Here is a 26819-nt window from a genome sequence, read left to right on the forward strand (position 1 = left end):
GGAAGCCGGTGGTGGCAGTTGGGCTCTGAAGGTTTTTCCTGAGGAGCTGTTTTGTTTGGCGTGTGTGGTTCTAAAAATAAGCTTCGTTTTTTTTGACAAGTGGCTCCTGAATTGTGCCCAGCCAGACTGCAGCAAGTCATACTTCCCTGTGATAAGTCTTTTCCTGGTTCAACATATGGATCTAAATAAAACCTTGCTTAGGGAAAGGGAGGAGGAGAAGGAAAGAAGGTTCTGGGAAGGAGATTGAGGAACTAATGTTGCATGCATGGGCGATAAGAGTATTAACAAAATCCAATTATGTACAATTATAATACACTAATAATTTTTTTAAAAAAATTTGCCTAGATTCTGACAAGATCAAACACAATATAATTTCATATAATTTTAGCTAAAATGGGCCTCAGGGAGTGTAAATTCCACTTCAGTGAAGAGAAAGAATCCACCAGGTGTATCAGCAGTGAAAGGGTAGTCCAGCAAATTAGCCTGGTCAGCCAGGACACAGATCCTCCAGTTTCTGTTGAAGCTGAGTAAGGTCGCCATCACTCAATTTGAAGTCAAAGACCTGAAAGTTCTCGAGAATACGTTCTACGGTCACAGACTTGGGGATCACCACACATTCCTCTGAATATGGAACCAGATCAGAACCTGGGCTGGGGATTTTTTGTGCCTTGCAGCAATCTCCTTGATTTTAGGGTCCTCCAGTAGTGAAGGGTCTTATAGTTTGGCCCAAGGTCTCTCTAGAAACCCAGGGGGCTGTAGGCTGTGGCCGTGATGCCCTTAGAGTGGCAGTATTGGATCAGTTTCTCCTGGGTGAGGTATGGGTGACACTCCACCTGGTTAGTCACTGGTTTATATTTGAGTCCAGGCTCATTCAAGATATTTTCAATCTGGAAGTGGTTGAAGTTGGAAACACCAAGAGCTTTCACCAACCCCTCATCCACCAGTTCCTCCATGACCTCCCAGGCATCGAAGAATGTTTCTTTACTTTTGAGGTTGTTGCCTTTATCATCTTTGGGGAATAAGTCCTTCCCAGCCTGAAATTCCTGGGGCCAATGAATAAGGTAGACATCCAGATAGTCCAGTTTCAGATCTTTGAGGGTCTTCCAACAGGCTTCCTTCACAAGCTTCCTCTCAATGAAGGTACACCACAACTTGCTCATAAGAAAGGGGTCCTCCCGCTTCACCACTTTCTCCAGATCTCCTCTTGGATGGCTTCTCCCACCTCATTCTCATTCTGATAGATGTAGGCACAGTGTATGTGGCGATATCCTGCATCAATGGTCACCTTCATGGCTTCTTTGACTTTGTTTGGGGGAGACTTCCAGGAGCACAGATCCAACAAGGGCATCTTGGCTTTGGTGCTTAGCTCCATGAAGGTTGCCATGGTTGGTGCAGAAATGGCTTTGAGAGAGCAAATAGATGTCTGGTGTCAGATTTGGTTTATTTCAATTAGCATTATGTTCTGCAGTTCCACCCTTTTGTTACCATTGGGATGTCCAGTAAAAGTACAGGTCCCCAGTGAAACACGCAGAAGTAATATGTAGAAAGGAATGGCCAAGCAAGAGAGAGAGGCTCCAGGCTCCAATGTTTGGTAATTAGGGTCACGTATCCTGAAGTGTGGAGTGGTCTATTCCTATATGGTTGTTATTGAAGAACTAACCATATTTGTCCCATTGGTTATCTTATGATATCTGATTAGAATAATTTCCAATTTCCTCCCACCATTGGTTAGGTTAGAAAACCTAATTAGAATACTGCACACTTTACTTCTATTGGTCATTTTAAAATTTGAACTTGTGGGGGGCAGTTGTCATGGTCATAATTCCTCATTGGTGGGAATTGTCATGGTGATGTCCTCAGTGGTGGGAGTTTTCATGATAATGAGATTTATTGTAAATAGCGATCAGACACTGTAAGTATTCTGACAGTGGAATTAGTCAGGGGAGCATTCCCCCAGTGATCAAACTCCCAGAGGATAACTGGAGCCCTGATTCCCACAATCAGAATGCCCAGCCTCCTCCCTCTGAGGCAACTATGCAGGCCCTGTATGGTTTCTTTAGCAGTGTCCTTGGAGAGAAGGGGCTCTGTGTTTGTACTAACCTGGACCTTATGTCAGTTAGCTAGCCCTTGGGTTAAGGTAATACTAATTAGAATATAGTCATGATAACGGGAGGTATGTGTTGTTTGAGTTAACAAACTCTCAGGCCAGGAGGAACAGACACTTCACTTCTTCACTTCTCATTTATACTTCACTTCACTCTCTCTACTCCATCCTGTCTGTCTACTTACACTTTTGTATCTTTGTTCTTTTGTGCGCCTCCTCCACAGGTCTCCTGGCACAGGTATCTCTTTATAAGACCTTTCCTTCTTTTGTCTAATACTTTTTCAACACCATCCTGATGTCCCTGAGCTCCTACCTAACTCTTTTCCCAACAAGTACCATAATTTCATTCTTTATGGTTGAATAAAACTAAATTGTGCATGTGTATCACATTTTCTTTATTCATTAATCTGTTGAACAGCACCTGGGATGGTTCCATAACTTTGCAGTTGTAAGTTGTATTGCTATAAACATTGATATGCCTGTATCATATAGCATGCTGATTTAAGGTCTTCTGGATAAATACTAAGAAATGTGACAGCTGGGTTATATGGTGATTTTATTCCTAATCTTTGAATAATTTCCATACAGATCTTGAAAGTCATTGTAGTAATTTGTATCCCCATCAACAATGTATGAGTGTATCTTTTCCCCCACATCCTTAGCAGTATTTATTATTACTTTTTTTATTGGTTGTTCAAAACATTACAAAGCTCATGACATATCATCTTTCATACATTTGATTCAAGTGGGTTATGAACTCCCATTTTTACCCCAAATACAAGTTGCAGAATAACATAGGTTACACATCCACATTTTTACATAATGCCATATTAGTGACTGTTGTATTCTGCTACCTTTCCTATCCCCTACTATCCCCCCTCCCCTTCCCTCTCATCTTCCCTCTCTACCCCATCTGCTGTTATTCAATTCTCTCCCTTGTTTTTTCCCCGTTTCCCCTCACAAACTCTTATATGTAATTTTGTGTAACAATGAGGGTCTCCTTCCATTTCCATACAGTTTCCCTTCTCTCTCCCTTTCTCTCCCCCCACTTGTCTCTGTTTAATGTTAATCATTTCCTCATGCTCTTCCTCCCTGTTCTGTTCTTAGTTGCTCACTTTATATCAAAGAGGACATTTGGCATTTGTTTTTTAAGGATTGGCTAGCTTCACTTAGCATAATCTGCTCTAATGCCATCCATTTCCCTGCAAATTCCATGATTTTCTCATTTTTTAGTGCTGTGTAATACTCCATTGTGTATAAATGCCACATTTTTTTATCCATTCATCTATTGAAGGGCATCTAGGTTGATTCCAGAGTCTAGCTATGGTGAATTGTGCTGCTACGATAATTGATGTGGCAGTATCCCTATAGTATGCTCTTTTAAGGTCCTCAGGGAATAGACTGAGAAGGGCGATAACTGGGTCAAATGGTGGTTCCATTCCCAGCTTTCCCAGGAATCTCCATACTGCTTTCCATATTGGCTGCACCAATTTGCAGTCCCACCAGCAATGTACAAGTGTACCCTTTTCCCCACATCCTCGCCAGCACTTGTTGTTGTTTGACTTCATAATGGCTGCCAATCTTACTGGAGTGAGATGGTATCTTAGGGTGGTTTTGATTTGCATTTCTCTGACTGCTAGAGATGGTGAGCATTTTTTCATGTACTTATTGATTGATTGAATTGTCCTCCTCTGAGAAGTGTCTGTTCAGGTCTTTGGCCCATTTGTTGATTGGGTTATTTGTTATCTTATTGTTTAATTTTTTGAGTTCTTTGTATATTCTGGATATTAGGGCTCTATCTGAAGTGTGAGGAGTAAAAATTTGTTCCCAGGATGTAGGTTCCCTATTTAACTCTCTTATTGTTTCTCTTGCTGAGAAAAAAAAAAAAAACTTTTTAGTTTAAGTAAGTCCCATTTGTTTATTCTTGTATTTAACTCTTGGGCTATGGGCGTCCTATTAAGGAATTTGGAGCCCGACCCCACAATATGTAGATCAGAGCCAACTTTTTCTTCTATCAGACGCAGTGTCTCTGATTTGATATCAAGTTTTTTGAACCATTTTGAATTAACTTTTGTGCATGGCAAGAGAAAGGGGTTCACCTTCATTTTGTTGCATATGGATTTCCAGTTTTCCCAGCACCATTTGTTGAAGATGGTATCCTTTCTCCATTGCATGCTTTTAGCCCCTTTATCAAATATAAGAAAGTTGTAATTTTGTGGATTGGTCTCTGTGTCCTCTATTCTATACCATTGGTCCACCTGCCTGTTTTGGTACCAGTACCATGCTGTTTTTGTTACTATTGCTCTGTAGTACAGTTTGAAATCTGGTATGGCTATACCTCCAGATTCACACTTCCTGCTTAGAATTGATTTTGCTATTCTGGGTCTTTTGTTTTTCCATATGAATTTCATAATAGCTTTATCTATTTCTACAAGAAATGCTGTTGGGTTTTGATTGGCATAGAATTGAACCTGTAGAGAAATTTGGGTAATATTGCCATTTTGATGATGTTGGTTCTGCCTATCCATGAACAGGGTACATTTTTCCATCTTCTAACATCTTCTTATATCTCTCTCTTTAGGGTTCTGTAGTTTTCATTGTATAAATCTTTCACCTCTTTTGCTAGGTTGATTCCCAAGTATTTTATTTTATTTTTTTTAAGATATTGTGAATGGGGTAGTTTTCCTCATTTCCATTTCAGAAGTTTTGTTGCTGATATACAGGAATGCCTTTGATTTATGTGTGTTGATTTTATATCCTGCCACTTTGCTGAATTCATTTATTAGTTCTAGTAGTTTCTTTGTAGATCCTTTTGGGTCTTCGAGGTATAGGATCATGTCGCCTGCAAATAGTGATATTTTAAGTTCTTTTTTCCTATTTTTATGCCTTTAATTTCTTTTGTCTGACTAATTGCTCTGGCTAGTATTTCAAGGACTAAATTAAGTAGAAGTGGTGAGAAAGGGCATCCCTGTCTTGTTCCAGATTTTAGCGGGAATGCCTTCAGTTTTTCTCCATTTAGAATGATGCTAGCCTGAGGCTTAGCATATATAGCTTTTACAATGTTGAGGTAAGTTCCTGTTATCCCTAGTTTTTCTAGTGTTTTGAACATAAAGGGATGCTGTACTTTGTTGAATGCTTTTTCTGCATCTATCAAGATGATCATATGGTTCTTATCTTTAAGTCTATTGATGTGGTGCATAACATTTATTGATTTCTGTATATTGAACCAACCTTGCATCCCAGGGATGAATCCTACTTGATCATGGTGCACAATTTTTTTGATATGCTTTTGTATTCAATTAGCCAGGATTTTATTGAGAATTTTTGCATTTATGTTCATTGGTCAGAAGTTTTCTTTCTTTGAAGTGTTTTTGTCTGGTTTCAGGATCAGGGTGGTGTTGGCCTCATAGAATGAATTTGGAAGAGCTCCCTCTTTTTCTATTTCTTGAAATAGCTTGAAAAGTATTGGTATTAATTCTTCTTTGAAGGTTTTGTAAAACTCCGCTGTACACCCATCCAGTCCAGGGCTTTTCTTGGTTGGTAGTCTTTTGATGGCTTCTTCTATATCTTCCTTTGTTATTGGTCTGTTTAAATTGTGTGTGTCTTCCTGACTCAATCTGGGCAGATCATATGACTTAAGAAATTTATCGATATCTTCACTGCCTTCTATTTTATTAGAATATAGGGTTTCAAAATACTTTCTAATTATCTTCTGTATTTCTGTAGTGTCTGTTGTGATATTGCCTTTTTCATCCTGTATGTTAGTAATTTGAGTTTTCTCTCTTCTTCTCTTCATTGGTGTGGCTAAGGGTCTGTCGATCTTATTTATTTTTTCAAAGAACCAACTTTTAGTTTTATCAATTTTTTCAATTTTTTTTGTTTCAATTTCATTGATATCCACTCTGGTTTTAATTATTTCTTCTGCTATATTTGCTGTTATTTTGCTCTTCCTTTTCTAGGGTTTTTAGATGTAGTGTGAGTTCATTTATTTGTTGGATTTTTCTTTTTTTGAGGAATGAACTCCAGGAAATGAATTTCCCTCTTGAAACTGCTTTCATTGTTTCCCATAGATTCCGCTATGTTGTGTCTGTATTGTCGTTTATCTCTAAGAATTTTTTGATTTCCTCCTTTATGTCTTCTGTAACCCATTGATCATTCAGTAACATATTGTTTATTTTCCATGTGATGCAGGATTTTTCCTTCCTTCTTTTATCATTGATTTCCAGTTTCATTCCATTATGATCAGATATGGTGCATGGTATTATCTCCACACCTTTATATTTACTAAGAGTTGCCCTATGGCATAATATATGATCTATCTTTGAGTAAGAACCATGTGCTGCTGAGAAGAACGTGCATCCACTTGATGATGGTTGATATATTCTATATATGTTGGTTAAGTCTAGGTTATTGATTGTATCATTGAGTTCTCTAGTTTCTTTATTCAGCTTTTGTCTGGAGGATCATTCTAATGGCGAGAGTGGTGTGTTGAAGTCACCCATAAATATTGTGTTGTGGTCTATTTGACTCTTGAACTTGAGGAGAGTTTGTTTTATGAATGTTGCAGCACCATTGTTTGGTGCATACAAATTATAGTTGTTACATCTTGTTGGTGGATGGTTCCTTTTAACAGGATATAGTGTCCTTCTTTTGATTAACTTAGGTTTGAAGTTGATTTTATTTGTTATGAGTATGGCCACTCCTGCTTGCTTCCAAGGGCCATGTGAGTGGTATGGTTTTTCCCAACCTTTCACCTTCAGCCTGTGTATGTCTTTTCCTATCATATGAGTCTCCTGAAGGCAGTATATTGTTGGATTTGTTTTTTTGATCCAGGTTACTAGCTTGTGTCTCTTGATTGGTGAGTTTAGTTGATTAACATTTAAGGTTACAATTGAAATATGATTTGTACTTCCAGTCATGTTTATGTATTTATTTATTTTAGTTTGGCTATTTTTTACTTTTTGGTTATTTTCCTCCCCTTTTACTGAGATACCTCCCACTGTTAGTTTTGGGCACTATTTTTCCATTCCTCTTCTTGTAGAATTTTGCCCAAAATGCTTTGCAGTGCTGGTTTTCTGGCTGTGAATTCTTTTAGCTTTTGTTTATCGTGAAAGATTTTAATTTCATTGTCAAATCTGAAGCTTAATTTTGCTGGATACAGTATTCTTGGTTGGAATCCATTATTTTTCAGTGTTTGAAATACATTGTTCCAGGATCTTCTCGCTTTCAAAATCTGTGATGAAAAATCAATTATTAACCTAATTGGTTTATCCCTGAATGTAATCTGCCTCCTTTCTCTCATAGCTTTTAATATTCTCTCCTTGTTCTGTATGTTGGCTATCTTCATAATTATATGTCTTGGAGTTGGTCTATTACAGTTTTGGATGTTTGGGGTCCTGTAGGCTTCCAGGATTTGGCAATCAATTCCATCTTTCATCTCTGGGAAGTTTTCTAGGATTATTTCATTTAATAAGTTGTCCATTCCTTTGGTTTGAACCTCTGTGCCTTCTTCTATCCCAATGACTCTCAAATTTGGTTTTTTGATGAGATCCCGTATCTCTTGGATAGATTGCTCATGAGATTTAAGCATCTTTTCTGTGTTGACTATATTCTTTTCAAGTTGGTAAACTTTGTCTTCATTATCTGATGTTCTGACTTCTACTTGATCTAGTCTATTTGTAATATTCTTGTTAGAGTTTTTAATCTGGTTTATGTTTTCTTGCATTTCTAGGATTACTGTTTGGTTTTGTTTTAAGATCTCCTCTATCTCCTCGTAAAGCTCGTTCTTTGCAGTTTGAATTTGTTTGTTTAGTTCATTTTCAAAATGTACTTTCAATGCTTGGACTTGCTGCCTCATGTCTTCTCTAATATTCCATTCCATCTGAGTTAGGTATGCCTTAATTTCTTTCCCTGTCCATGTTTCTGATGCTTCTAGGTCCTCCTGTAGATTTAAGTTGTCCTGCATTATCTGTAATCCTTTTTTCCCTTGTTTTTTCATGTTGTTAATGTTACTTTCCAGCTCTGTTTGACTGCTTTGTAACTGCTTTCTCCTATACATTTGTTTTGGCTTTGTATATCTCTCCTTTGTATGTCTCTCCTTTGTGGTGGGAGATTATGCCTAGAGATGTTGGGCTTTATTGTACTTTAGAGCTGATTCATTCAATTTATAAAGGGCTTCCGGATTCTGTATGCATATAGTGATTTGTTGTTTGTTCTTAGGACTTTAGGTTAGGTGCTATGAAGGTATAAGGGTTAGTATGTCTTGGCTACTTTAGAAGGTTGCTCTACTGAAGGGGGATACTAACCGTCGATTGGATCAGGGTGTTGGTAGTAGCTAGGTGTTTAGGAGCCCTATAGACGCCCTCAAAACTTTCACCTATTTGCATTTAGACAATTACACGTAATGGAGGATGTAATGCTTGGGATGAAACTTGGGGGGAAGGGGAAGGAAGGTGCTCTTGAAAAGAAAGAAGCAGAGGGAGAAAGATAGCATAGAGGAGAATGGAAAGAACAATAAAACTTGAAAGGGGAAAGAAAGAGGGAAAACATGAGAGAAAAAATAAAATAAAATAAGAAATATAATTAGGTCTTAGAGATCCGTTTTCTTCTCTTCCCGTAGGCAGAGCTGTGCCCTCCGAGCTGAGTTTTGCCCTCAAGGTGTTGACAGCAATCCCTGTAAGGTGGTTCCTGGGAGTCTCTCAATCCTGTTGGTCCTGCCATTTCACGTCTATGGCCCCTCCTCCCCTTCCTCCTGCCAGCCAGCCAGGTCCTGCTCACCGGAGGCAGTTCCCCAAGGATCTGGTTACACTTTCAGCCCCACCGTGTGCCCTATTTCCCAAATGACTGAGCACTCTCTCTGTCATACATGTAAGCCCCAGTTCTGTGGAGCTGTGGTCTGGAAGTCAATAGTTTAATTTTTCCGGACCCCTTTGGTGGGCACGCCCTTGGAAGCTGGCAGCTAAGACCTTTGGTGTTGCCACTGGTGGTTATGGGAGTTGGGGGTCGAAGATCCCCTCTGCTTCCCTCAGCCCCTACAATCACGACCACTCCGCTGGCGGTAGGAGGAGTTGGGGGTCTGGAGTGTCCTCTGTTTCCCTCTGCCCCTACCGTCACACCCTCTCAGTTGGCTGTTGGGGGAGTTGGGGGTCGGGAGTCCCTTGGCCCTTACGGTCACGCCCACGGAGAGATTTTTGAAGTTTCCCGGTTGTTTGTATCTGATGTGGGTGGAAGTCACACACCTGCTAAAGTAGATTCCGCTGGGAAGGAATCTCTTTGGCCGAACTTTGGTGACTTCCCCTCTCTGCTATGGTGGTCCCCTGGCTCCTTGCCGGAGTGTCCAAAGGGAGGGGTGGGACTGGCTTGTCTCTGGTCTGACTCAATCTCTGGTTTTAGTTCCCAGTTCACTATTTCATAAAGGCTTGGTTAGAGCCCCTTCGCGTTGCCTCCTGAGCCTGGAGGGCGGGGGGCCGTTCACCGTGCAGAGCTGGTTAGGTGTTAGCCGGCGGCCGTTAGGTGGCGGCCAGCGGGACTGGACCTCTCCGCCGTGTGGCCGAGATTCACTCGTCTGGGACAAACTGTCACCTCTAATAAACTTACTAATTCCCGGCAGGTCTCCTTTCAGCAGAATTTTGCAAGAAGTTCCTCAGCAGGTAGAATCCAGGCATATTAATGGGTCTTTCTGATCCCGTTAATGTGGAGATACTGAAAGTGCTGCTTCCTCGCAGGCCGCCATGTTGGGTTATTATTACTTATATTATTGAATATTGTTCTTCTAACTAAATGTTAAACCACGATACAAAGAAAAGAGCACCATTTGATTTTTGCTTTAAATCAAATTAAAGCAAGCTTGCATTTGTGTACACAAAACTGGCCAGCGACTGTCTCTCCTGAAAACCCAGTTTAGAGACCAGCACCCCAGCTCCCCAGGAAAAAAGGTTTTATAGCACAAAAAGTTGCAAAAGAGGGGTGTCTTGAGAACTTACAGCTAAAAAGATTTTGACAAGCATAATATAAAGGCAGATAGTAGGTTAATGATCTACATGGCATGATATTTCAAGGTAGGGAGTAAATTCAGATCCCAACATTAGAATTTCTGAGAGGACATTGAGGTTTCAGAGAATGTTGTTAACTGGTCAGGGAGAGTCAGGCATGGGTGAGTTCAAGACATGGGCAGGAATTCCAAACAAGTTTAGAAATCTCAGTAATTTATAGTAAAACAGAAATTAATTTTTCATGACTTTGTGATGAGATGGTTCCCAATCTTAAGATGGAATTAGGCTGGGTTCATCATAAAACAAAATGTGTACGTGTGTACATGTGTATGTGTGAAGAATAAATGATCAGGGGCTGGGGATGTGGCTCAAGCGGTAGTGCGCTCGCCTGGCATGCGTGCGGCCCAGGTTCGATCCTCAGCACCACATACCAACAAAGATGTTGTGTCCGCTGGAACTAAAAAAAAATAAAATAAATACTAAAAATTCTCTCTCTCTCTCTCTCTCTCTCTCTCTCTCTCTCTCTCTCTCTCTCTCTTCTCACTCTCTCTTTAAAAAAAAAAATAAATGATCAGAACTATAAGTTGAAGGTCAGCATTAGTGTGGACACCTGCATGTACATCTTATTTTTTTCTGAAATGTATCAGGTTTTAATTTATGTAAAATAAATGAACAATTCCTACGAATATAGTAAAAGTGTAACAGGGGTTCACTTGATGCTTTGACTCTATCCCTTGTTGCTTTGAAAGTTACATGTTTTTTTTTTCTTTTTCCCAACCTTCTTCTCTCTGATCTTCTCCTGAATAATGATGTCTTATTTGGCTTATTATAATGCAGTCCTAGAGGCCCCACCCTCATGACCTGGTCTACCTACCTCCCAAAAGCCCCACTGCAAAATACTATATAGCTTTGAGAATTAATTTCAACCTGAGTTAAGGAGACTACAAATACCCAGACCATCACTGATAGTTTCCCTAAATATGAAATCCTTGGGTCTGGTGTTATCCTCTAAAATTTGTCAAAGTTTTGATTCAGTGTCACTTCCATATTCTTAATGATAGGTAATCATCTTCTGGATCAATACATGGCTGACCATTCCTACCCAATTAGAACAGTAGAGCTTACAAGTCTAATGAAGAACTCTTTTATCAGGGTGATTATTTTGTAATTTATATATTTCACATTTTTAATTTTAGTAAAATGAGTTATTTCAGTTTGTAATTTAAGAAGTAGTAGCTACAGTTAATTTTAATAAATAAATAATTTTCATCTTTTCCAGATATATAGCAAACAGACTCTTTTACTCAGGAGAGAAAACGAGGCATAAATGGGACAAGTTGAATAGAATATTTTTGAAAAGTCAAGAGAGTTTTTGATAGTGTAACAGAATGTGTGACTCAAAATCTTGTTTTATGTAATAATAAATTACTTATGTTGAAAGAAGTTGATACCCAGGAGTTTGAAGGGGATATAAGTGTGGGAAGCCATCTGTGATTTACATGAGGGTCTTTTCCAGGAATGGTGGCCAGGGAGATTTGGGTTTAGTATTGTGAACTATCCAACTACTCATGGCCCTCCCAATAGATTGCCCAATGCATGTGATTTCTATCTCTGCTGTGCTAGGAAGTTCCCCCATAGTAGCTCAGGAGATGGGTGTAACCCGTTGGGAACTGGACAACCTACCTTTAACCTTTTTTGATGAAGAACATTCTATGGAAGGACTTTGCTGTTTCCTAATATAAATAAAGCAGGCCCAGGCTCCATTTGTCATAGTATAGGAGCTCGATCTATGATTGAATTGCCCGTCCTGCCCCCACTCTTGAAATTACTTTCTGTGTTATGTGATTTTTTGCTGTTTCATTCTCTTAGCTTTTATTTCTCACACAGCCCATTCTACCAAGGGGAACCCAGTTTCCACCACCTGAGCTGGAAGAGGGCGAGATATAAATAGGAAAGAAACTTAGAAAGTCTAAATTCACATTGGTAAAGCTGAGCAGATGCTGTAGGTTCGGCTGTGATTTTGGTGTTGGCTGACTGAAGAAGAGGCAGCAATGCACATCAAAGGCTTAGCTAGGAGGTTCTGTTCTACCTGTCTCTCCCACGCACCTGCCTTCTCTGAGCCCCACTATAGCATGTCCTCCACAGTTCAAGTTAGCCCTATGCTTTCTGAAACTTTCTTTCTACTTTAGTTCTTAAATTCTCATGTGATTTTGAAGTTAGCCATATTTCATTGTTTTACAATGATAGTTTGTCTGTTTTAGGATCCATAACATTATTTAGATATGTATTACCTATACTCCCTTCATTTTTTTCTGATTTTATTTCTTTTAGGTGGATGTTTGATCCTATGAAAAAGTGCATTGTTTTATCATTTCTTTTAAAAGAAAACTCTATTCCAGACCTAAGAAGTATAACTCAAAACCAGTTTTTAAGTTCTGAAATTAAAAGTCACCTTAGTAGTGAAGAAGGAACCAGATAGATGATTGTAGGAGACACTTGAATCTAAAAGAAGCAGCCATGTCTACCACCTTTCCACATGGATCATGAGGTGCAACCTCTATTTTTAATGGAACATCAGTACATCTTTAGATAAATTGAACCTCTGGTCTTGCTTCTGTTACCCATTCATCTTTGTTCATTCACAATGAAATTGTTGTAACCCAATTCCTGGATCTGCTGAACACATCAACTGGTCAAATATAAGAAGACTGTGGCTTTATCTAGTTACAGGAAAGGACTTCTCTCTTTGATGACTCTGTGTTTTAGATGGGGAAGAAGTTTGATATACATACACAGACATAGATAAAAAGTTATGTGTTTTAAACTATAATGAATTTGGTCTAAATCAAAATGAATGGTAATTTATTCAATTATTTGTGCCAGTAAAGACAAAGATTACATAAAAAATAATTTTACAATGAAAGTAAGTTCGTTGCAAAGAAATAACAAATTATTAAGTGAAGTTAGCCAATCCCCCAAAAAAACAAATGCCAAATATTTTCTCTGATATAAGTAGGCTGACTCAGAATGAGATAGGGTGGGAGAGCATGGGAGGAATAGATGAATTCAAGGTAGGGAAGAGGGGTGGGAGGGAAAGGGTGGAGGCAGGGAATCAGCAAGGATGATTGCATGTGATGGACACCATTATCCAAAGTACATGTATGAAGAAATGAATTGGGTGTCAACCTACTTTATATACAAACAGAAATACGAAAAATTGTGGTATATATGTCTAATAAGAATTGTAATGCAAAAACAAAACAAAATAAAGTATATGTAAAAAGACATGAATTGGTGTGAACATACTTTATAAAAAAAGATATGAAAAAGTGTGTTCTATATATGTAATAAGAATTGTAATGCATCCTGCTGTCATGTATTTAAAAAATAAAATCAATTAAATTAAAAAAAATTAAGGACAAGGCTGGGGATGTGACTTGGTGTAAAGTGTTTACCTGGGAAGTGTAAAGCCATAGGTTTAATGCCCAGCAGCGGGTGGAGGGTGGGGGAGGTGCCTATGAGGGAAATAAGGATGTGTGTAATAATTTGATTGCAAGACTATGCTTTACTCCATTGTTTATTAGTTAACTAGATTAGGAAACATACCTATAATGAATTATTCTCAACCATTAAAAATAATATGGAGAAAATTTTAAGAAATAGTAAATTAGAAAACACTATCAATTAAAATACATTGCTGGATTAAATTTAACACATAAGACACAATTACATACAAATTACAAGTTAAGACAAAGGATGAAAATGAAAAACTACAAATAAATAACAAGATGTTCCCTAAGCCCAGAAAACAAGAATTCCATTCCCCTTTGCCTGTTTTGACCTTGGAGAATATAATGAGACACTGGCTATCATAATACAGAGTTGGCTAGAAAGTACCTCAAGGGAGATTTTTACAAAGAGGTTATGATAATGAAATAAAGACACTGCTTTTTAATAATTAATACTATATCTACCATGTGCCAATTTTTTTGGCCTGTATATTGAAAAGATCTACCCTGAACATTTTAAACTATTTTAAACCAGTACTTTTTTTTGTTTTGCCATTCTTAATTCCTGTTATTATATGAGAATTAATTTGCAGATATTAAGGTGCAAACTCTTAAATGAAAAGATTAAAATTTTCCCTCATAAATATACCTGAAATAATCACATTTATCAACTACCAAATATTTTTTCTCAAAGCTAAAAATTTCCTTAATCCACGTTGCAGTTAGTATCACTAGAAAGAATGACTATTCTTATTTCTATCATTAAATATTTGTTTCTCTATCTTTGAATTCTTATTAGTTAAAACTTTGACAGGATTTACTCTTGTTTTCAATGTCTCTGTATCTACATAAATAATGTTTTAGACATATCTCTATGCTGTTCGTGAATCAATTCTGTTTTTCTTGCAGTTTTCCCTGTGTGAGTATACTGGAATCCATCTTTATGTCTGCCTCTCAGATTAGCCAAGCTTACACAACTAGGAATGAGAATAGCTTGGGAAAGTAGATGGTAAATGTGGATTTGTGGCTGAGTCACTGAGCAACTTGGTGGACAAGTAAGATTCAGTCCTAGGAACGATATAGAACCCCAGTCCTGGAAGAAGATTCCTGATTGTTAAAAGATTTCACTGATGGATCTGAAAAAATATTTTTGACTTTGTATTTAATCTTGTTTTTAAATTTATTTTCTTTCTAGTTTCCCAGTCTGGCCTTGAAATCACAATACTCCAACCTTAGACTCCTACCAGGCCTCACTGGAAAAAATATTCATTTGGAAAAGAACACCCCCTGCAGGGAAGTGATTCAGGTGTTCAAAGATTGGGAATAGCTATTCCATTCCTATTGGGGAGTTGTTTACTCATTGCTAAACTGTAGGACTCCCTTCAGAGGAATAGTGAACAGAAGGCTACAAACAAGTACTTAAAGATTCAGTGCAAGGGCCTGAAGAAATATTTGGTAGGAAAAAACAGAAGCTTATTTCCTGTGGTGAAGGGATAGTACTTACCTACATTTTACATCTAATGCAATAACACAGCTCCACAATTGTATAAGCACTTAGTCCAGATATGGGTGTTATGCTCAGATCAGGGCACTGGGAGAAAACCTAGAATTCCAAAGTATGGGAACAACTGGATGTTGCTCATGAAAGATTTACCCCAGCAATCTCCCTACCTCACCCTGCTCAAAGAAGCTTCAGGCAACATAAGACTCTTTTGTTTGCACCTGACTTCCTCTCCAAGAGGATTACTAAAGTCCCAGTGAAAGCCCTGGGCCAAGGTAGGTCTGACAAAGGAGGAAAAAGCCTGTGCACTGTATAAATTGAAAGAAAGAGCTTTCATGTTTTGATAGGTTCCATGGGTGTACTCCTGGAATTGGATTTTTTTTTAAGAATAATCTTGTTGAGATACAATTACCGAACCATAAAACTCACTTATATATGTGAATAAGTTGAAAGTAGTATATTCACACAGCTATGAACAAACATGAGAATCTTATTTTAGAATGCTTTCATGTCCCACCAAGAAAAATCAACACCATTTTAGCAGACATGCCTAATGTGGTTCACACACAATGAGGTTTAATTAGATGTCCTGTATTGATGCATGCTGCAATGCAGATGAACACTAAAGTCACTATGCTTGCTTGCAGGTGCTTTTTCCTATTATTAGTGTGTAGAAAGACTGAAAAGATAATTTTTACATAATAAAGGATTGTTCTTGTATGGATTTTAGGGAAATAATTCACAACATTGGCTGATTAGTAAAATTTAAGATCTCTGCATTGCCTCAAATCTACAGAAGTATCTGGAAACTGGAACTATTTATAGCTATAAACTATATTCCTTGAATTTTAAACTATATTATAAGGTCAGTGTATTGTCAATTTAAAGTACATGCAATGAATTTCTGGGCATTAAGCCTTTTCCTGGGAACCTACATAATAACTCCTGAATCTTTTCAAAGCCTTTTTAATCTCTTTATTTCTTAATGTATAAATGGCCGGATTGAGGAGAGGTGTAAAAACAGAATAAAACACAGCAAGGAATTTGTCCAACCAAGTGATGTTGAGTGGCCACACATAAATGAAGATACAGGGCACAAAAAAGATCACCACAACTGTAATGTGGGCACTGCAGGTGGACAGGGCTTTAGATGCACCAGTTTTAGATCTCTGGGAAACACTGAGAAGAATATATGTGTACGATATCAGCAAGAGGATAAAGCAGGTTACAGCCACAAACCCACAGTCAACATTCATTAAAATGTCTAAATTATAAGAATCCATGCAGGCCAGCTTGATCACCAGAGGCATATCACAGAAGAAGCTGTCTATTTCCCTGGGGCCACAGAAAGGCAACTGCACTATCACAGCCAGGTGACTCATGGCATGCACAAAGCCAGTGGTCCAGGAAGAAACCACCAGCCCAGTGCACCTTTGCAGGCTCATAATGGTGGAGTAATGAAGTGGTTTGCAGATGGCCACATAGCGGTCATAGGCCATGGACACCAGAAGCACCATCTCACTTGCTGCAATGAAATGGGCAAAGAAGATTTGGCACATGCAACCTGCAAAGGAAATGGTTTTGTTCTCTCTGAGAAAGTCTGTGATCATCTTAGGAGTGGTGACTGAGGAAAGCCACATATCAACAAAGGACAGGTTAGCCAAAAAGAAGTACATGGGGGAATGGAGATGAGGGTCAGTGATGATTAAGGTCACAATGACAATATTTCCAGATACAATGATCACATAAAGCAGCAAAAATATCATGAAGAGTAAGACCTGCATACTCCGTGAGTGGCCAAGTCCCAGAAGCACAAATTCTGACACTGTGGACTGATTTCCTCCATCCATTTTATTGAGTATGCCCTCTAAAATAACCTGGAGAAAGTAGATTAGCAGTTAGTGGGAGGAGAAAAAAGACTAAATGTTTAGAATTTGATATTCACATTGAAATTCTTCATATCTAACATTAAAAAGTATGATTGTGAGGTGAAATCTTGGTTAAATATGAATAGCATCATATCTCCAAAAGAATCTAACTGTGAGCCTGACTTTCCTGCATGTTAGTTGGAATTTTTATCCAAATGATTTGCCTAGAAAGCTCTCTCACAAGAAAGGAGTGAGGAAAGCAGAGAAGCAAGGTGAAATGCTAAACAATGATTGTGGTTTCACCTGGTATTATGGTTATGTACACTACTAAGTGAAAAAAAAAACCTGAGCCTGAAACTCATAATCACCACATTTTATATATAAAAAAATTAAATCATGTTGGGAAGATAATAGAGAACTGATATTTCAATCCAGTACAAATGATTTGACATACTCTTACTGTTTCTATGTCCTATGTTTAATGATTTCAAGTCCTGATAAACCGTCCTCTTAAAAGATGATAAAATTAAAATTTTACTTCTCTTTCTAAAACAAATCTTGAGCCAAACTTCATGGAAGAAGCTGAATTGAGGGTCATATGATTTGGATGCAAACTAGGCATAAAATTTACCAGCATTTAAAATCTATCAGAAGATAGAATGTATTTTGTAAAGTGAACAGGTTAGGAAAAAATATATGTTCACTATAGAGTAACATAGAAGTGAAAAAACTAAAGTGGATGGGAACTCAAACTTACATTCAAATATAATGAGCTCTGAATGTTCCAGATATCTTAAGGTTAGGAAAAAAAAAAACTCATTTGCCTTAAATTGTATCAGTGGATGCTAGAAAATCATAGGCTTTGAAACATTAGTTTCTTGACCATCAAGAATACAATACTCTCTCTCTCTTCTGTTTTTTCTCTCTCTCCCTCTCTTTATGTATCCATCTCTCTATATATGTATATATACATATACACATACAAATATGTTTATATATACATATAATAGTTACAACAGTTTTATTGCTTTCTACATAAATATATATATATATATATATATATATATATATATATATATACATATACATATGCATGCATATTCGAGTATATATGTGTGTGTATAGTATACATATATTTATTTATAATTTGGGAATAAATTACATTTACCTACATGTATAAGTAAATTGAACCTTTGGAATGTTAGTACTGAATGAATGTAAAATTAAACCTTCAGTAGTAAACACCAATATTGCTTAGCTTGATCTCTTAGCAAACTACAACTCTTCTCAAGCTGGACAATACTTCTCAAGCTCTTAGCAAGGGGGAAATAACCCATCTTATGCTCAAGCTGGATGGTGGGACCATGATTTCCCTTCGCCATGATTATTTCTTGGCATTGTTTTTCTCATCTTTTTCTAGCCTTTAAAATGTCACGTTTGGACCAAGGAGAGCAGGTGAGTAACAAAATCCATTATCTTATTGTGACTATTTTTTCCCTTTCCTTTTATTTAGGACTCAGAAGTACAGATTAAAAAGAGAAAAATTGCAAAATCAAAAAAAATTTGCTAGGGAAAAAGAGATATATGATAATAGTCTCATAAGTTGCAAATAGACGTTATATTCTGTCATAGAGATTTACCAAATTTCTAAGGAAAATAAATCAATATTACAACTAATTGATTTATGCCCGTTGCAAAATTTGAACAAATTGAACTTTTAACCAAAATTTAGTTTCTTTTTACAGAATATTTTCTGGGCTAAATTTTCAAATGATATTTCTATACCCCCTGGAATAAATTACATATACAGTAGTGTCACAAATATTATTGCAAATATGTTTGAGGTAGAAATTTACTAAAAGATAACTATGCATATTTGAGAGAAACAACTGACCCATAAAAACTCATATAGCTACTTAAAAATAAGTTTTGTAACTATTATTTTTGAAAATATTGGTGAATAATTACACACAACAGATTTATTGATTAATATTTGCATTTTTGCATGCATATATAGGACTCAGACTATTTAATTAATTCTGTGGTATCTACAGATGAAATATATAGTTATATTCTATAGATCATAATTATACTCTTTATTTTTAGGCTGTTAGTTTAGTCATATTTTGTAATAACCAGGTTTATAACATTTCAGTGTGTTTACTTTTTTGTTTATGCTAAGAGCTATCATCATATTCTATGCATTCTTTGATAATAAAAATAATTTTATCCTCTTAAAAGTCAGGGACTACTTGAACAAGGTTTACTAGAACCTGTTCATGTTGATTCATGGGGAAACGACTATGCTCTTCCTACCTGGATCTGAGAACATCTCTGAGGAAGGCATATTACAGTTGTGTTTACTCTTGTTAACTCCATAGAAATTCTACTAGGAACAGGTAGGAGGAGAAAATTTGTGGATTCTCTTTTGAAATTTTCAGAAGCTAATGAAGCCATTCTTCCCACCAGGTGTAGCATGGATCTTTTAAAATAAAGGCATGAAAATATTTTAAGAATTATCTTAAAGAAAATCAAAGAAATGAGATGACTTACTAAACACACATTTCTCTTAGAGCAGATTCTGTCTTCTGAAGTGTGCTTGTGTTACATCCATTTATGGGTGGAGATAGTGTCTGCGGAGGTGCTCTCCCTTGGCATGAACTATATTCACCACCTGAAGCCATCCCTTGGGGGAAATTAACCCATTTTATGCTCAAAACACAAGTATGGAAATAATTACCTGAATAACTCTTCAGGTCTTCTTTAAAAGGGTGATACCAAGTGTTTCATCCTCTTGAAGTCAGAAAAGGGAGATAAGTAAAAAATATTGCAAATCAGTCCAATGTTAAAAATCAGTGAGTAATTTAAACTTTATTCAATGGAACAATAAGCACAATAAGTACCACATTTAATTCAATTATATTTCCAATTGCCAGAGAGGTTGTAAGGGTCCGGCGAAGCGTTGGAGGAAGAGACCACAAGAGACTGGCTTCAGGCAATAAGCAGGAGGAAGGTTATTAAGGATCCAATTCAGTGTGCTGAGACCCCAGGCAGGCTTGCTCAAAGAGCAAGAGCAGCCCAGAGCCCCGAGCAGAGCTCAAGCAGTGCTTAAGTATACTTTTTGGGGACGGCAGGGGCTTTGCATACATCAGAACAAATCATCATGAGGCACGGGAAAATTGAACAACAACTCTGAGACATGATTAGTACATTCATTGGCGGGAACAGATTGGGTGGGGGTGATTGGTCACTCCTAAGTGGGGTACACATTCAAACTGATTGGTTTTAGGGCCTAAATAACTACGTGACAAACTACACAGAGTCCCATGTTACTAGACAACCAGGGAGTCAGTGGGAATATTTGCTGGGCAGTTCCAGTATTGTCCTAACAGCTACAAGAATTTCAGGTTTTGGGGGTAGCAGAGGATTTTTAACAATACCTGGTCTTTTACTTTTTAACTCAGGCCTTGCAGCTTAGAAACTTTACAATTTAATTTATTAATCTTTTACACTTTAACTCAGGCTTTGCAGTTTAGAAACAGCTTAGAAATTTTACCCTTACAAGGTCATATGCTGAAAGGTGTGATAGACAGTGCTGTAACACATGTCAAGATTCTCTGAATTGATAGGGAATCTTGGTCAAATGACCTGATGTAATGTTTATTCTATGATTACATGAGATGCTGACTGTTACATATTGTATATCAAGTTATTAAGCTGTTTTCAGTTTTTTAAAAAGGACTTTGATTTGAGTTCTAAATATATTTATTTTGTATTCTTAAATTTAAAACCAAATTTATTATAGTACATTGATATATGTACAGGAGGATTGTGAGTTCAAAACTAAGTCTCAGCAAAATCAAGGCCCTAAACAACTCAGTGAGATCCTGTCTCTAAATAAAATACAAAATAGGACTGGGGATGTGGCTCAGTGGTTGAGTGCCCTGGGTTCAATCCTTGGTAACCCCCCCCAATTTTTTCTTTTATTAATCATAATTATTGTTATATTCATCATGCTATTTATATCAATATAACATTCCTTTTCATTGCCAAATATTTCATTGTACTTAAAAGCCATAACTGTTTTCACATTCATGTCCTGAGGCACATTTGTGTTTTTTCCAGGTTCAGACTATTACAAATAAAACCTTCTTTGCTTATCTGTGTACAACTCTGAGTGACTTGAATACTTTCAAAGTTAATGAGACTTGTTTTATGGCCAAGAATATTATATAACTTGGCAAGTGTTTGTGCATTTCAAAATGGTGTATTCTTAAAAAGCAGCACTCTTAGGTGGGACTGCAAATTAGAACAACCACCTTGGAAAACAGTTTGGAAATTCCTCTAAAGACTACAAATTAAACCACCACATGACCCAGTTGTTCCAATCCTCAATATTTATCCCACACCTAAAATCAGCATATTATAGTGATATAGGTTCATCCATGTTTACAGCAGTACAATTCCCACTAAGTCATGGAAACAGTCCAGGTGCCTGTCAAATAAATGGATTTTAAAATGTGGTATATATATGCACAATGGAGTTTTACTTAATTATAAAGAATAATAAAATTATGCCATTTACATGTAAATGGATACAAGTGAAGAATATTATGCTAAGCAAATAAGCAAGACTCGGAAATTCATGGAATCATTGAGAAGGACACATCTTGGGGGGGTTCTACTGCCGCAATTGAATAAATCTGAATCTACTCATTATATAATATTATATATGTCATATAAAATATTATGAATATTATGAAACATTACATAAAACCTTATAAAACATTATCTGAACTTTGACAGATTCTACACATTCTAATATTTATCGCCATAAAAATATCAAGGAAAAATTGAGGAATTGTTGAAGATTAATACATAATAAAGAGACATAGTAATGAAGTAAAATTTGTGGTTCCAGAGGTTTTACCTTGTTAAAAGGATACTATTTAGTTCGTGTTTAATAAAATCGAATGAGTCTATTGATTAGCTATTCATAAAATAGCACTGTGAATTTCCTGATTTGGAAATTATGCTGTCTTAGGAAATGCACTGAAGTAGTCAGTAGTAAAATAGCATTGAGTCTTTACCTTCCTCTCAAGTTTGCAAACAAATATTATATATGTATATTTATAAAATACATGTATTACATATGAGATTATCAGTCAGGGTTCTCTGGAGAAACAGAACCAAAAGGATGTGTGTGTATATCTTTGTGTGTATATGTGCATATGTACACATACATGAAAGATTTTTGAGTAATTGGTTCTTGTGATTGTGAAGACACTGAATTCAATATCTGAGAAAATAAATCAATATTTAATCTGATACATTTGCAGTGGGAAACTCAGAGAATGAAGGCATTTTGGTACAATGGCTGTCTCCTGACAGTTCCTCATGCTTATTAGAGGTCAGTCTTTTGTCTTTTGAAGCCTTCAAGTGATTGGATGAGTTTTATGCTAATTTCATCAAAACCAGAAACTTCCAATATAATGTTTGTCCAAATATCTGTGTACCATGAAATTAATATGCATATGCATTTATATGCATATTATTTATATGTTTACTTATATATTACCTATATCTATATATGGATATATTCATTATATATATATGCATCCTTGTCACATTTATTTTTATTTTATTTATAAAACAAATTTTAAATATATTTATATTGTTATTTTATTATAACAATATGAATTTCTTTATTTACCTTAAAGAAAAATGATACATGTACAAATTGACAATAACAGAGGGCATTACAGGGGAAAAATTGAACTCTTACAGAATATAAACTGCAATTCAAATAAACAAAAGGATTTTCTCATGCCCATGAACATATGCAGGATAACACAGCATAACACAAATGTCAATGTTATCTCAGATATACATACTCAATAAAAATATAGCTTGTCTTAAACTAATCTTAATAAAACTAAAATAGATAAAGATTCATGCTTTCCTATTTCAACTTTCAATAGGAAATGAAGAGAGGGATCACATCCACTAAATGTTAAACCATATACAAAGTGATTGTCCCTAATATAATGAAGGTAAAGCAAAAGACATCTATGAAACTAAACAGAAAACTTGGATCATAAATGTATACATGAGCTGACATACACACAGAGCCATATTGTGGTACAGTTCTATGCTGCCCTTTGAAAGCAATGGAGGAAGAGAAGATTAAATTGGAAATATTGCTGGGAACAGTCATTTAGTAAAAGGAGGTAAAAAATTGAGTATCTCCTTCCATAGAAAGGTGAACTACAGAAACTTTTAATCACAAAATGCAAACAATTAAACAATAATAATAAAAGAAAATGTTGAGGAATATCTTGACAATCCGTTGCTGGGAAAGAACATCTATAAACAAAACTTTAAAAGTAAATAGAAGGTAACATTTGAGTAAATATGAGGATATAAATAGTGAAAAATAGCTGTCTAATGAAAGATACTAGGAGGAAACTAAACAGATAGCAAAGTCAAAAGTTATTTGTAGTATATAAAATCAATAAAACCCCTGCTTTCAAAAATAACTTTCTATGATGGTGGACATGCTCTATACCTGTCCAATCAGGTAACAACTATTTACATGCGGATGTTGGACATTAGATGAATGTATGTGAAGAGCTAAATTTTCAATTTCTAAGAAAAAATAATTTAAATTTATGCTTACCTATCCATATATGGTAATAGCTACTTTATTTTACTGTGCAGATTTATATCATTCCAATGAATAAGAAAAGTAAAGAAAACCCTCTTAAGTGAATGAAGATCACGAAAGAGTAAGAAAATGAAGTTTATAGCTAATGGATATGGGAAGGAGGCTCCAAAATTCCTGGGAATCTGAAAAAGCAATAAAGCAACAAGCTATTAAGTTATATAGAAAACAAAATTTAGAATACTTACTGGTGGAAACTCTGTCTCTGCAGTTGAAAGTAAGTAATAATCTGTAGCTGTTAGTGAAATTAATTATTTTCTTCCCTGGGTGTTTATACTACAGAAATTTTTACACAGTTTTACATGCAGAGAGAGTATAAATATATTAATCATGAAAATCCTTATATTATTAGGAAATTGAAGGTACCTTAATTATTAATTAAGGCACAGTTGGTTAAAGTGAGTTTGATTTATATGATGAAAAAATAACAACACTTTGAACCAATGAATTCTCTCTAGAATTACCTTATTGATGGGTTTGAGAAGAAAGGAAACTGAATGGCACTTATGCAAGTCAAATCACTACACTGATAAGCATTTGAGGGACAATAGTAAACAATTTTCGAGTGAATGATAATATAAGCATAACATAAGAAAGAATTAATTTAGGAAGAACAAAGTAAAATATCAAATTCTAGTGCATTTAGCTGAGGGTCAATTATGATCTTAGCCTTTTATATACATGTTCAAGTGTCATGGATGGTCTATTTATTCCAAATTTAGGGTTTCTGTAGGCAATTTTATCAGCTTTCCTAATCCTGTTTTTCATGGTATAAATGCCAGGAATCCATGGGGGCTACTTTAGTTTTTCTTTATCCAGGGGACAAACACTAAAGTAATGTTATTACTTGTTTATTGAAAGGTACATGATGTAAATCTGTATACAAACATGAATGAAAGATAAGACAATGCTGAGGGCCATTGCCAAGTAGGAATGACGCATCGATATTTCCTTGCCATCGTACCCCATGTTAAATGGACTTGCCTCGGAAATTTGCTGTGACCTTGCATGTGTGTTTGAGAAAGGTGACCCTGCTCAATGACCAGGGTGGATCCAGGTTTTAGGAAGTATCCGGGTTTAAGATAATTTGGTTTTTAAGGCGTTCCTGGTTTAAGACAATAGAGGTTTTAGGGAAGTTGGAGGTTGAAGATTATTGCTGCTGGGATTAGGGTGTTCCTGCTGTTTGTTCCCCTTGAGTTCTCGTGAGATTCAAATGGGATTTTAAAAAAAGCCTCCTGGAGTAGGTGAATTGGGCGGCAGGAGAACTGGGATTGCCCCAGAACATGTGTAGAGGCCGGTGTGAGTTCGGGAATAAAGAATTGCTGTTTGAATCTACAAAGCTGTGAGTGGCTCGTGATCTTGTGCCCAGCCAAGACTGTGGCAAGACAAAAGGTGCAATGTCACCCTTGTTAGCTGTAATTTCTGTTAAGGAAAAAATGCATTCTTATATCAATTGATATCTGCTTCTGTTCAGTCACAAAAACAACTTTTTTGCCCTGTTGCAAAATAATCTTTTGACTTGTTAGGATCCCCAAAAATGTAAATGTTTATGTCCACGCCTGGGGCTCAGAAGAATTCACATAAACTTGACTCTCTTTATTCATCTAGAGAATTGAGCTGAAAGATCCTTGATTTAAATTATAGAAATTCAGTTTTCTTTCTTTTCAGTAACTACTACATTTCTAAATATAGTTATTGAGCCAAATTTTCAATCACAATACTTATTATGTTAAAAAATCAATTTACTAATGCATATCTGAAATAGATTTCAATGAAAATAATTTTTCTTTCAATAAAACTACATATATCATAGAAATACAACAATGGGACATTTTGTGAAATTTTAAACGTATGATATAAAAATATTTAAAAAGCTACAAGGAACCTCCATTTCAGGCCAACCTATTCTGACATGTAATTTATGTGGCTTTTCCACAAAACCCTTCATCTCCATGACTATTGTTTAGAAGGTGTGTATGGAGCTAGTGTGTTGGGTCCTCAGTCTGTTCATGGCTGATTTCATCTCCTGATTCCTCAGTGTGTAAATAATGGGGTTCAGTAAGGGTGTAATGACTGAATAAAACACAGAAAGAAATTTATCCACTGAAAGACTACTGAACGGCCAAGTGTAAATGAAGATGCAGGGCCCAAAGAACAGAGTGACCACAGTGATGTGAGCAGACAGTGTGGACAGAGCTCTGGAGAGCCCACCCGAGGCTCCATGTCTCACAGTTACCAGAATGAGAGAGTAGGAAATAAGCAAGAGTATGAAGCAGATGAAGGACAGGAAGCCACTGTCAGCAATTACCAGCAACTCCAGAACATAGGTCTCAGTGCAGGCAAGCTTTATTACCAGGGGAAGGTCACAAAATATGTTGTCCACAATGTTGGGGCCGCAGAAAGGCAGGGTGACAGTGAAGACCATCTGGCTCATGGTGTGCACCAAGCCAACAGCCCAGGACAGCAGCACAGAGCCCATCAACACCCTGTGGCTCATGATGGCTGTGTAGTGAAGAGGCTTACAGATGGCAATGTACCGATCAACTGCCATAACTATGAGAAGAGTCATCTCACTGCCCCCCAAGAAATGGAGGAAGAACATCTGAGCCATACAGCCCCACAAGGAAATAGTTTTCTTCTCCCTGAGGAAATCTGCCAACATCTTAGGGGTCGTGATGGTGGAAATGGACATATCCAGAAAGGAGAGGTTTCCAAGGAGGAAGTACATTGGTGTGGAATGAAGGTGAGAGTCACAGATCACAGTGATCACAATGAGAAGGTTTCCTGCCATGATTGCTGTATAGACCACCAAAAATATGCAAAAGAAGAAAATTTCCAGTTCCGGAGTGCTGGTGAGCCCTAACAAAACAAACTCAGATATCGTAGAGCTGTTCTTCATAACCATGCAGTGGGAATTACAAAAGTGTTTGAAGTGAAGGTAATCTGGAAAATGTTAACTTAGCCTGTGATGGTTTGAAGGTGTGGGCATAAATGAAGTGAAAATTTGAGTCCTATAGAAAGGAAGAAGATGGACATTTATGAAAAATACATTTTATTTGATTAATACAAGGGGTGCTAATCACTGATATTGAAATTTTTATCATTCAGAACGGCAGAAAAGA

The 26819-nt window shown here is 36.7% G+C and overlaps 2 protein-coding genes and 1 pseudogene across 3 annotated transcripts; all 3 read right to left on the minus strand.

Annotated features, from left to right (window-relative positions):
* Window positions 1–384: 384 nt before the first annotated feature.
* LOC308648236 (aldo-keto reductase family 1 member B10-like) lies at window positions 385–1384 on the minus strand (annotated as a pseudogene). Its single transcript has one exon. The product of its transcript is annotated as an aldo-keto reductase family 1 member B10-like (transcript).
* Window positions 1385–16016: 14632 nt separating this feature from the next.
* LOC308646205 (olfactory receptor 4K14-like) lies at window positions 16017–16955 on the minus strand (the record flags this gene model as incomplete). The annotated part of the gene is made up of 1 exon (XM_081288871.1): window positions 16017–16955. The coding sequence occupies one exon, from the start codon at window positions 16953–16955 to the stop codon at window positions 16017–16019; it is 939 nt and encodes a 312-aa protein (XP_081144997.1).
* An 8705-nt stretch (window positions 16956–25660) lies between these two features.
* Window positions 25661–26602, minus strand: LOC308646192 (olfactory receptor 4L1-like; the record flags this gene model as incomplete). The annotated part of the gene is made up of 1 exon (XM_081288860.1): window positions 25661–26602. One exon carries the CDS (start codon window positions 26600–26602, stop codon window positions 25661–25663), a length of 942 nt encoding a protein of 313 aa, XP_081144986.1.
* Between the last annotated feature and the right edge of the window lie 217 nt (window positions 26603–26819).

The sequence above is a fragment of the Spermophilus citellus genome (assembly GCF_964194105.1).
Source record: "Spermophilus citellus genome assembly, chromosome: 4".
In the NCBI taxonomy this organism is placed as follows: Eukaryota; Metazoa; Chordata; class Mammalia; order Rodentia; family Sciuridae; genus Spermophilus; species Spermophilus citellus.